The following is a 12,943-nucleotide window of genomic DNA, read 5'->3' on the forward strand; positions in this document are numbered from 1 at the left end:
CCAAATGTAGTCTTTTTACATAGTGTTTGTGTAGCCCAAGCTATCTTTGAAGTTATGACCCCTACTTTAGTCTCCTGAATGTGAGGGATACTAGGTTCACACCACAGTGCTGGGCCTTTAAGGATGTATTTTTAGTGGTAGGTCCTCTGTTGAGGTCTTCTTGTTTCTAAAAAGGGCCTGATTGTTTTTACTAATTCCAGGTGCCAACAGGTCATGTTTGGTTAGAAGGTGACAACTTAAAGAATTCTACAGACTCCAGGTACTACGGACCTATTCCATATGGACTAATACGAGGACGGATCTTCTTTAAGGTATGCTTTAATGCCTAAAATGCCACTTTTATTCTCTGGGTCAAGGAGTGGTTCTCTCAGATTGAACTTTGAAATCCATGGGCTGGTAAGTTGACTTAACTGGTGCAGTGACTACATTTGATGACCGTTTTTTAAGAGCTATGGACAAAATTGTATCCTCGCCCCTTCCTGCTCCTATGGGAAATAACAGAAGGTTTTAGAATAATATCCAAACTAAACTCTTGGTAGCCTGGGGAGCCTTTGAGTTTATAGAAATCAAATTCTGTCATGTGACTTTTACAGCCATAGTCAGATCTTGGCATTTCAACAGCAGCCCAGGCTTGGTCTACTTGGGATGCAGGTGGACCACGTCAAATACAGCAAACCATAGGCAGGCATATAATGAATATACATGCCTTGGTTGACATTGCCCAATCTTCAGTTGTTCCTCCATTATTGACTGATGTAATTTTGTTGTGAGACAGAATCTTATTCTGTATTCCAGGCTGGTCTTAAACTCTCCACCCTGTCTCTGTCTTATAAGTGTTAGTGTCATGGGTGTGGATTACAGGTGTGTGTCACCACATCTGCTCCCCCTTTATCAAAAGGCAAGTATATAATGTTCAGAATTCTTTTTGGGGGGCGAGGGGAGGTTCAAAATGGGGTTTCTCTGTAACTTTGGAGCCTGTCCTGGAAACTAGCTCTTGTAGACCAGGCTGGCCTTGAACTCACAGAGATCCACCAGCCTCTGCCTCCCAAGTGCTGGGATTAAAGGCGTGTGCCACCACCACCTGACTAGAATTCTTTTTTACCTAAACAAATGCCACATTCAGACAGCTTTTTTAAAGTATCAGGTACCATAGGCTGGTAGTGTAACTTATTTGAGAATGGTAAAAGAAGACAGGACTTCACAAATCTATACCGATACACTAAACAAACATGGTTTCTGGTACTATGTTTGAATGTTCCAGGCTACATACAGAAGTTTATTTTCAGAGTAGCCTATGAATAAAATGAATAAAATATTATCTCACAGAATGGGAAAGGAGAACATCAAGATGATAAAGAAGTTTCATTAATTATCTTCCACTGTATTTTCATTTTACAGATTTGGCCTTTCAGTGATTTTGGATTTCTGCGTGACAGCCCAAATGGCCACAGATTTTCTGATGATTAGCAAGCATTTACTTTTTTGACTTGATTATTGTCTCCTATCCAAATGAATTTATTACTGCAGTTGAAACCATGAACTTACAAATAAACTATTTGCTACTCAGTTTTATTTTTGTTTTTAAGAGTAAACATCACATTCTGCAATATACAATAACTGAAAGTATTTGGATAAAAATCCCAAACAAGTTTTCCTTCTGATTTTATGATATCAGAATATCTTGGATAAGAAATCTTAACCTCATATTTGAATTTTGGTGGTGCTTGTACAATGACAGCAATCTGTTCTCAAGTGTGCCTCATATGTCAGCTGTCTCCACTCAAGTCTGAGACTATGCATTCCCAGTCTGTGTTCTTCTGACAGCACCAAGAGTTAGACAGAAATCAAAGGTGCTCCGTAGGGCCTCGGTGTTTGTCACATGCATTCTGATGTACACTGTAAACAAAACGCTATGTGAAAGAGACCACCCAGGAATGACATCTAGAGTCTGTTGCAGTCAGTGAGCACTCACTGTAAAATCACCTTCGCCACACCACTGAGGAAAGGAATGGCTCCTTATTCCTAAATGGAGGCAATTAAAAGTCCAATCTGAATGTCAAGTTTTTAAAGTTTTCTCTTCCTAATTTCCATCTGAAGTTAAGATAAGCTGTTAACGAGCTTTAGACACCCAGGGCCAGGATTAGAGTCACGTTTTCTAACACTTGGTCTTCTTTACCAGCTTTCAAATAACATCTGAGTGGTCATAGCCAGCCTTGTTTAGGGCAGAGCTGGGCTCTCACTTTGTTCACAAAATCCTAATCTTATGTAAATGCCTGTTAATGTGAAATAGATAAACAATAGGCTACAACTTCAGTGACTCAGAGCACTATCTTCTACATCAGCTTCCTAATTAGAGATAGCAAGATGGTCCAGCAGGTAAAGGCACTCACCACGAGGCTGAGGACCCAAATATGACCTCTGGGATCCATATGGGGAAAGAAGAGAAAAATCAGCTCCTCATAGACTCACTTATTGTCCTGTGCCTTAGGCACACACACAGGCACACAAGCACATGCATTGTAAAGATTAAAACAAAAAACAAAACCCTTAGTAACTATAAAGAATAAACTGTAAAAAATAAAAACATAAACTATATAAAAATAAATACTTTATTATTTTGTACCAAGGAGAAAACAAAAGTTAGATAAAAATTCAGAAATATAATCCAAGTCCTTTTTGTGATATCCTGTAAAAAAAAATATATATATATATATATATATATATATATATATATATATATAATACTGAATTAATTTGTTAATCTAAAGTGGCCTTTGCTTGAAGATTTTATATTATCTTGGCAATTTATACATGGAGTAAAAATCATCTGTTTCCTTGAAGCCCGAGTGGCCTCTGGACCATGCTGACTTAGTTAAGGATTGTAGGAATGCGCGGTTCAGTGCTGATGAAGAAGTTCCACAATCAGTGAACACGTATCACAAGAAATTAAGTTCACTTCTTCCACTTCATCCTTGGAGACAGTGTATTTTCCCCCACATCGGCAGGTCAGAGAGAAAGACCCATCATCTGAAAAGAAAACAGGAATAATGCCTCAAATGTTTACAGTCATTTACTTTGCTAAAACCATTCAAAATATAGAACATGATCCAGAGAACTGTAAAATGAAACAAAGAAGCCAGGCACAGATAAAAATCAGTTTAAAAAAGAGCTGGAAAGATCCTCTCGCACAGGAACAGTCTCTCCATACTTATCTATTATTAAACAGTCTCTATCAATTGTGGTGATAGACTGGTTCACTGTATTCAGTATTCACGGATGGGGAAGAGCAAAGGATGCTGAGAATAATCTTTGAAATTTTTAGTTTTCTTAAGAATTCTGCAAATTTTATATACTCAGCAATGCATTTAAGATGTTCCAGTGAGGATCAAAGGGGCACAGTACTTGAAGTCTCCTGGAGAAGGGGGCCAACTCAAGCTGTCCATGTCATTCTACAATCAGGTGACTCAAGTACAATACTATATGAAGTGTTTGCTTTTGTTTGATTTTTCCTATGAGTTATATAACTGATTGCTTTGTAGTTAAAATTTAAGTACCATAGGAATATTACATACAAAAAGTACAACTGATAACGTGATTTTTAAATTTTACTTTGTACTTTTAAAGTGTATTACATTTGTGTTTGTGTGTATGTATACACGTATACATTCATATCCGTATGACACGGTATGAGTATGAAGGTCAGAGAACAACTTGTGGGAGCCAATTCTCCCCTTCCACCATGTGGGTTGGGGACAACTCAGGTTGTCAGGCTTGACAACAAGTGCCGTTATTTGTTGAACCCTTTTGCCAGATCCTTAAATTTTATTTGTAAAGCCAGTTATGCTATGTAGCATAGGATGGCCTTGAACTCTAGTGATCCTGACCCAGCCTCTGGGGGCCAGAATTGCAGGCATGTAGCTGCACATCTGCTGGTGGTGGTGGAGCTGGGAAGTTTAGATGCTACTGTCTGTCCTCTGAATGCAAACCTCTGAACCCAGTGCTGCTCTAGTTCACTCTCTGGGAAGTATCACAGTTCTCAGAACTCAGCAGGTCAGAATTGACTTCACTGCGCCCACAACTTAGAGACAAATGACATTCCAGTGGGCACAGGACGCTGCAGCTTACGCTCAAAGTCCACTACATTTAGAGCTCACTCTGCGGAAGGAGGGAGGGAGAGGCAAAAATAAGATTCAGCTGCCTTGTGCTTCCGCTGTATAAAATCCAGTCTTGGAAAAATGGGCAATGAAGCCAACTTTATGAGCTGTCATATCCAAAAGGAAAACCTAAATCTCTTCTCACTTTTTATTCTTTATCACAGTGTGTGTTTTCTCCATAAACAGAAAATAATTTCATTTCGAACTTAAAAATGCAAATATCAGCGGGCATGGTTGTACATGGTTGTACATGGCTTTACTCCCAGCGCTCTGGAGGCAGAGGCAGGTGGATCTCTGAGTTCACGGCTTGGTTTACAAAGTGAGTTCCAGGACAGCCAAGGCTACACAAGGAAACCCTATCTCAATAAACCAAAAGAAAAAAATGTAAACGTCTCCCCTGTTTAAACCAGCATATATATAGCATGTTTCAAAGTCAGTAGTTGATTATCTAAAATTGATTTTCTTTAAAATTTATTTATTATTATTACTGATATTATTTGTTGTGCATGTGCCATGCCATGTGCAGAGGTGAGAAGATAAAGTACAGGTGTTGGTTCTTCCACCGTGCAGGGCTCAGATCTGTCAAGCCTTCTTTTCTCTTTTCCTTTTTGCTCTTGCTGTCTTCTTCCATTTATTTAGTTAGTTGGTTGGTTGTTTGTTCATCTATTTTTGGTTTGTTTGAGACAGGGTCTTACTGAATAGCCTTGAACTCTGCAATATTCCTGCCTTAGCTTCCTAAGTGTTGGGATGACAGGTTATGGTGACCCAAGCTTTTAATCCTAGTACTTGGGAAACAGAGGCAGGTGGGTCTCAGTGAGTTTGAAGCCAGCCTGGTATACATAGTGAGCTCCATGACAGCCAGATGTACATAGTGAGACCCTGTCTCAAAAAGTAAAGAAGCCACCATACCTGGCTTTGCTACTGGACTTTTCTTTCTTCCTCTCTTTCTCTCTCTCTTTCTCTCTCTCTCTCTCTCTTTCTTTCTTTCTTTCTTTCTTTCTTTCTTTCTTTCTTTCTTTCTTGGCATATATATTTATTGTATAAATATTATATAACATAATCCATATAAAATTATATATATGCCATTAGGTATCCTAAAGTAAGTCCCCACAACACATACCTTTACTGCCTTGATGTGGGAGTCCCCTCTGTGTGCTGCGATTAACATTATGAATAAAGAAACTGCTTTGGCCTGTTGATAGGACAGAACTTAGGTAGGCGGGGAGTGGGGGGGGGGGACTAAATGGCATGCTTAGAAAGGAGGCAGAGTCAGGAACACCATGGAGCCACCAGAGACAGGTGCTGGGAATTTTACCTGGTAAGCCACTGCTACATGGTGATACACAGATTAATAAAAATGGGTTAAATTAATATAAGAGCCAGTAAGAAGCTAGAACTAATGGGCCAAGCATTAATTTAATTAATATGGTTTCTGTATGATTTTGGGTGTAAGCTAGCCGGGCGGCCGGTAAGAACAAGCAGCCCTTCCTGCAACACTACCTCAATGAACACAAGCAATCTGAGGTGACACATTTCATAAGTGGTACAGAAGGCACCATGGGCCACCTGGGAGTTCATCTTCACATCTTGCTGAAATTTCTTATCTTCACTGAAGTCTTAATGCAGTATTTTTATATAAACCATTTTTAGATATAGTCATCAAAATCACCATGCAAAGCTTAGCTCCAGTGTCCCAGTATTTCCAGAGACATGTTTTCAGCATAAGAAAGTGCACTGTTGGGCCATGTCTCTCATGTGCACACTCACAACTTCTCCTTTGTTGGATCTTCACTACCCAAGGCCATTGGGAAAATGACCCTGAAGGATTAAAACTGCCCTCCTTATAGACCTTTATTAGCTTCATATGCTAATACTGATTTTTTTCTAACCATATAGTTAGTTTCAAACCTATATTAGTTTTTAATACTCCTGTCAGAATCCAGACTTCATACAGATATTGCTCATTTTTCTCAGGAGGGTAAGGATTATGTCCATCTTTATAATTTAATTTAAATGAGTACCAAAGATACTCTGTTTTAATCATCCCCTTTCTCCTCTTGGCAGTAATGGGGATTAATCAAGGGCCTCATGCATGTTAGGTAAGCACTGTAGCAATGTGCCATAGCCCCAGGCTGAGCTATCGAAGATTATGCATATAACTATGCTTCTTATTGATTCATTGTCCACGGCTAGGGTTCTGTTGATGTTTTTACTAGAAAGATGATTTTAGGAGAGGCTTTGGAAATAACTAAGTGGGTAGAGTGCTTCCTGCATACCAGGATGATTTGAGTTTAATCCCATAAAGGCCAGCTGTGGTTGCACATACCTATACCCCCTGTATTGGTGGATCAGGAGAGAGTGGAAACACGTAGACACAGATTAGCCAATCGGAGAACTGGACTCAGTGAAAAGACTCAAAAAATAATGTGGAGAAGCAACTGAGAGAACATTCTACCATCAACCTGTGGCCTGCATGTGGGCAAGTGCACCTCCTCCCACAATGAGCCAGGGGAAGACATCCTTCTGACAATTCTTGGTGTGATCCCCTTTTCTGTACTGGCTTTACTATGTGGGAATTTCCACTTGTATTAAAGAATCCATGTATTTATTGACTAAACCACCAATCCATGTTTTGAATTTAAAATAAAATTTTAGACTGGGCATGGTGAGACATGTCTGTAATTCTGGCACTTGACAGAAGAGAGCGGGAGGATCAGGAGTTCAGGGTTTTCCACCTCTGTCTTGCCAGTTTGACACTAATATGGATTACATGAGACCCTCCCTTAAGAAAACAAAAGAAAATTAAATAAAATCTTAAAACTACATAATCAAAATGCTCAAATATCAATGAAAAAATTACAAAAATCAGCTTTTAATAATTTCATGCTACTAGACAACATTAGCAAGCAAAGTATAAACTACATCAAGAACTAATTTTTAATGAGCAAATAAACATCTAATGATTAATAAGGACTCAAACTATATTTTTTAAAAAATTAAATTTGTAACCAGTCTATGGTAGTGCACGTTTTTTAATCCCAGCACTTGGGAGGCAGAGGCAGGCATTTGAGGCCAGCATGGTCTACAGAGGGAGTTCTTGGACAGCCAGGGCTGTTACACAGAGAAACCCTGTCTTGAGAAACAACCCCCCCCCAAAAAAAAGAAAAAGAAAGAAAATTAAATTTGTTTATGCATAGATGGATATTCTGTCTGCATGAATGTGTGTGTACCACAGGTGTGCAGTGCCAGCAGGAGTCAGAAGAAGGTGCTAAATCCCCTGGAACTGGAACACAGACACTGTGAACTGCCACATGGGTACTGGGAATTGAACCCATGTCTTCTGCAAAAGCAGCCAGTGCTCTGAACCAGTGAAACATTTAAATGCAAGCCAAGAGTATATATACTCCTGCCCCCAAAGTATATTTTTTAAAAAATATATTTAGTTGGACAAATCTCAAATAATTGTTACATTCTAGTGTGTCTCTCCAGAAGTTAGCAATGAAGAACAGGCCACTCTTGCTTCCACAGAAGTTATCCCTCCTCTTATTACAAGAAAGACACAGAACTCTGGTTATTCATAGTAAATATGAGCATACCCCAGAATTTCACTTGGGTGGCTAAACACAGAGTGGTTCTCTAGGCAAAGACACGATTCCTCTTCTACGTCAGTAATGCTTGTGCTCTCTTCATAGATTACTATGTAAATGAAATTACTATGTAAATGAAAATTGAAGCTTGGTTTCAAGAAGGATGGCTGTGTCTATAGCAGCACTACATTCATTAGTGAGTTTCTATTAGCCTTGAAGGGAACAGAACCCTAAGCTGAAAAACAAACTGACAGAGTTAAGAGTAGACACAAAATTCTAAGAACTAGTAATTGTATTTTCCCAGAGAAGTACTGAAGTATAATGATCACGGCTTCCACTTAATAAGTGGTGTTTCCTAATTTAATAATGTGCAATCAGAACAATTTCAAAGAACAGAAGAATGTGGGAATTATATTGGTTAATGCAATTTTAATATTCTAGTAAAAGAAAATAGAAAGAAGACATGACTTTATGGAAGGCAAGGGGAACAAGAGATTTTTCTTAAGGACAATCAAACAGACAGTGTTAGGAAAGTCCTAGCATAACAGTGTGTGGTAGCTTGTGCCTGGAGTCCTGGCTTTCAGAAGCTCAAGGTCATTCTAAGCTAACAGTTATTTTCAGATGAGATGAGATCAGGCTACACATGAGGCCTTGGCTCAGATAAAAGCAAACAGTGAAAGAGAGGGCAAAGAAAAACAGCAAGCTCTTTTAAAGCAGAAGGCCTGCACATTAAGAGGCCTCTCGTATCAGTTTCTGATCCCATATAGGGAAAAAAGAAATTCTGACAGGAACTTACTTTGTCAGCATGAAGAATATTATGACTTTTAAATTTTTTTCTTTAACCTTATTACAGATAATAATGCAAAAATTAAAGCAGTAAAAATGAAAAAGAAACGTTTATATACTTAATTGGAATAGAAAATAATGAGAAATGGGTCATATAATAGCTCAATAAGCAAAGTTGATAATAGCAGGCCCAACAAAGATGTATGTAGAAAGGTAAAGCTCTCTATAGGTTGATAGATAGATAGATAGATAGATAGATAGATAGATAGATAGATAGATAGATAGATAGATAGATAGACAGACAGACAGATAGGTAGATAGGTAGATATAGATAGATAATATAAATAAATATAAACCCTAATATTTCTCTTCAGTGTGGATACAACAAAATAAACTAAATTCCAACCTTTGTTCCAGGACATTTCTTCAAGGTAGACTTGTGTGTCTACTGGCCCCATACTTCTTAGTTCAGCTTCTGTAGAATACAAAATGAGACAATTTGATAATGAGGAATTCTCATAATGCATCTCCAGTATGGCCATTCAAACCCATATTATTAACTGTTTTCAAACTAGCTTAATGCTTTTGACATCAGCACAGAGGCAGAGAGCTTTTAGTCCATGTCCACCAGGTATAGAAGAAAGTCCATAAAAGAACAATAGCAATCCAGAAGAACAGGCCGCATAAGGAATAGAACTGACCAACACCTTGATCTTGAACTTTTCAGCCTCCACCATGAGAAATAAATTCTGCTCAGCTACGCGGTCTACAGTGTTTTGTTGGGGCAGCTCAAGCAGACTAATGGGTATTTTTCAAATCAAATGAGACCAGGCCAGAGGTGCTGTACAGAGCAAAGCTCTACAAACACAGGCTGCTGCTCATCTGCTGGCAAGAGTAAAGAGAAACTAAAGAGAGGGGACTTTGGTAATCCCACAGCACAGCTGTGTTCTGTGCATCTTTTGCTATTTCCTGGGCCAAAGAATTCCTCTACAGATTGAGGGTCTAAGCCGTGAATATATCTAAATATAATAAGAGTATGGTCTGGGTAGTAGAAGCATGAAATCTCACTTAAAGCACATAGACTTTCAGCAAAGAAAGCAACCACTGATGGGAAACCTTATTTCTGTATTCCTGTATGTGTCTATTTTTCTTTTAGAAGTTAATGCTTAAGAAAAAAGAGCCCATTACTAAAATTCAGCAACTTCCCTGACTCCAAACGTCGTTAGCATCTCACTAGTCTTCTCACTTTGTTCTGTTGTCTGCATGCCAGCAACTTAATTATATGTAATAACTACCCGTTCAGAATGTATTGGTGAGTTACATGACTTAAAAAGAAATGAAAAGATTATACAATATTTTGAACCTACCATAGTTTCCTACTAAACGATGTCAAATAGTATACTACATCATATTTACTGGGTACCAACAGTCTATTAAAATCAAGACACAGACTTTCTCTTGTGGTCGAGATAGCTCTTCCATCTATCTATGCCCACTGAATAGCTTATAAATAATTTATAGTATGCTAAGCAGTTCCTAAACAAACTTACTTTGCATATCCTATACAAAGTATATTTGCTTACCTGTTCTAGCTTCTTCCTCCCTTTTCCCCCCACCCCCTGAGAAGACCAGGTCTTACTTTATAGTCCAGGCCACACTTGAACATACTACATGTAGCTTATGCTGGCCTTGAATTCATGGCAGTCTTTCTGCCTCCTGAATGTTGAAATTATAGGGAAGAGCCACCATGCCTACTTGACTTGTTCTTTCCTTTTTTCCCCTCTTTGAGACAGGGCCTCTTTACATAGTCCTGGCTATCTTGACACTTACTATGTAGATCAGGCTGGCCTTGAGTTCACTGAAATCCACCTGCCTCTGCCTCCCAAGTGCTGGGATTATATACCTATAATATATATATATACACATTCAATTTGAAAGTCTCAGGGACAGAAAAAAATTCTTATGTTTTAATCTCTTATTCAGAAGGGTCAGCTTTGCTAGAATTAAGAAATTAATATTTGAAAAATAGAGATAATTCATAGTGAAAAGACCTTTTTGGAGAACAAACAAGTATCAATTTGCAACTAAGTTACTAGGGTATCTTGTATTTTTGTATTCTCTGAACCCAACAGAAGCAAAGTAGATTGGGGAAATTAGCTTTCTCAGCCTGATCTAACTTGGATATCCAGAATATGCTGTGTTAAAAGGATAAACATTCATAAATGCCCATGGTGCCATTGTATTTAAAAATAAATAATAAATGAGAACTATCTTGCAAATTTCGGCTTTTCTCTTGGGAAGCAGCTGTTATTCTGATCTAGTTACTTTTTGCTGTACCACTCTATCATTCAACCACATTTCATTAGTTTTTCTTCCTCTGGTCCCTATGCACAGGGCCCTTAGAGTAGCACCTATTCTTAGTTAAAAGATTAGCATAGCCCATCTCATGGTGAAGAAAAGAGAACACAAAAATGATTACTTTTTTGCCAAAGATTAGAGTTGAAAGGAATATATTGGAGTTTTGTGACTATGGAAACATAGATGTTGCTCATTCAATACTGTGTGCACAAAACTCTGTGAGTGGTTTTAAAAATCAGAATCTGACATCAACAAGCATGAAACATCTCAGGAAAAGTGCGGAGGGGCAAGGTGTGCTGCCCACAAGTCGTGGGAGCTTCCTATTTAAATTGGTGTGCTTCTGGTGACATGAGATTTCTGAACCTCTCTGAACATACACATGCTACACTTCAACAGAAAGGTTTTAAAAGCAGTGTATCCGAAATTCTAGTGGTCCCATTTTTAAAATTAGAAATAAGGTTTTTTTTTTTCTTTAAGAAAAGTGATTGTCCTTTGAAAAGACAATAATCTAACAACTTCTGAAAAGGCTGGGGTGATTAGCTCAGGGGAAAATTGGATCCCTGGAGGACCGCATAATGAGCAGACCCGGGACAGGAAAAGTAAAAGGTGAATCTAAATGTGGGCAGTGGGGGGTCACCGCGATCCTTTGTTGAGGGCAGGTGTCCAAGGATAGGGCAACAGCAAATTCCACCCTACCACCCCAACCCCCACTACAATTATAAGGAAGGAGTACAAGCAAATCAGCGTGTTTTTCTTTCTTTCTTTTAAAACAATGATCTCTGCTTGTCCACCACTGTGGTTGTAATTAAAATCTTAATTCTTCCCTGTCTACTAAAGCCACTTGCAGGAGCCCTGAAAGCAAAGCGGTCTGATAATTCTGTAGTAATCAGGCACGGCACCTTCAAAACAGATGTGCTTGTTTTCTTTTGCAGTCTCTCTCTCTCTCTCTCTCTCTCTCTCTCTCTCTCTCTCTCTCTCTCTCTCACTCACTCACACACACACACACACACACACACACACACTTTTGTTCCTTGCAATGACTAGAAATGCAAACCCACCTCAAAGTGTTCCTGTGAAAACATGACACTACTAACATCTAGAAAAGAAACACACTTTAAATCCAAGATTTTAAAATTGAATCCCTTTTCCCCTACATAATGGCAATAACTATTTGGAAAAAAAAGAAACATAAAGCAACAACAAAAACAGAGGAAAGAAACAAAACCCCAAAAGGACAAAACAACCCATAGCCACTTGTAAGAACACACTGCTTGCTTTGGTGTGCTTACTCTATCTTGAGTGCAGTGACTGCACAATTTGATTCTTTATTAGAAAATGGGTTCAACTCTTTTGATTATCTAGGAATATGAAGGTCTGTTCACACTGTGGCATACTGACAAGCTTAGCCAAATGAGACAAGACAATCCCCAACCCCCCACCTTCCAATTTTACTTTTATGTATCAAAAGCAGGGCATTATAGTTAGAGTGAGGTTCCTAAGGAATATAATGATAAAATCACATAATTTATGTGGTTACTTTAAAAAGAATCTTTCAATCTTTAGAAGTATGGGCCCTTCTGACCTGGCATTCTATTGGGTTTGTCTGACAACAAGAGGTGAAAGAATTCTGTGGCTCCATTGTCTCAACAGTGGGATCTAAGACAACACTGGCAGGGCTCGTCAGAGAGGTTTATGAGCCTGCAATTCAAAGAGATTAAAAGGAAAATCTACAGCGATTCATTCACACTGACGAATAACATTAAATAACTATTAGCAGCTCGGTTCAGCCAAGCTCACCAGAGCTCTCGCTGAGTCATTCACAGCCTTCTAAAGAGGGAAAGTTTCTCTAGCCCCATTTGGGAATCAATAAATATTTCTTACTTCTTTTAAGACAATGGAATTCCAGTCTTTAAAACCTTCTTCCTAATGATAGTCAAATTTCTAAAGCAACCCTTTAATATCCAAATAATTACATTTCTCATCCCACGAAAATTTCTAACCAAAGCTACAATATATTTAAAAAAAAAAGAAAGAAAAGAAAAAAGAAGAAAAGAAAAG

The 12,943-nt window shown here is 38.5% G+C and overlaps 2 protein-coding genes across 6 annotated transcripts in view; one reads left to right on the plus strand and one right to left on the minus strand.

Annotated features, from left to right (window-relative positions):
• Immp1l (inner mitochondrial membrane peptidase subunit 1) overlaps positions 1-1,572 on the plus strand; it is a 50,528-nt gene extending 48,956 nt beyond the window's left edge. For all 4 annotated transcript variants that reach the window (XM_075961653.1, XM_075961654.1, XM_075961655.1 and 1 more), the window contains 2 exons: positions 201-311; positions 1,399-1,572. In XM_075961653.1, the coding sequence (XP_075817768.1) occupies positions 201-311; positions 1,399-1,467 (180 nt within the window). In that variant the 3' untranslated portion in view covers positions 1,468-1,572. The remainder of the gene's footprint in view (positions 1-200; positions 312-1,398) is intronic.
• Positions 1,573-2,591: 1,019 nt separating this feature from the next.
• Dnajc24 (DnaJ heat shock protein family (Hsp40) member C24) overlaps positions 2,592-12,943 on the minus strand; it is a 39,992-nt gene continuing 29,640 nt past the window's right edge. For both annotated transcript variants that reach the window (XM_075961656.1, XM_075961657.1), the window contains exons 4-5: positions 8,934-9,002; positions 2,592-3,027 (exon numbers count right to left, since the gene is read on the minus strand). In XM_075961656.1, coding sequence (XP_075817771.1) covers positions 2,897-3,027; positions 8,934-9,002 — 200 coding nt within the window. In that variant the 3' untranslated portion in view covers positions 2,592-2,896. The remainder of the gene's footprint in view (positions 3,028-8,933; positions 9,003-12,943) is intronic.

This window comes from Microtus pennsylvanicus, chromosome 2 (assembly GCF_037038515.1).
Source record: "Microtus pennsylvanicus isolate mMicPen1 chromosome 2, mMicPen1.hap1, whole genome shotgun sequence".
NCBI lineage: Eukaryota > Metazoa > Chordata > Mammalia > Rodentia > Cricetidae > Microtus > Microtus pennsylvanicus.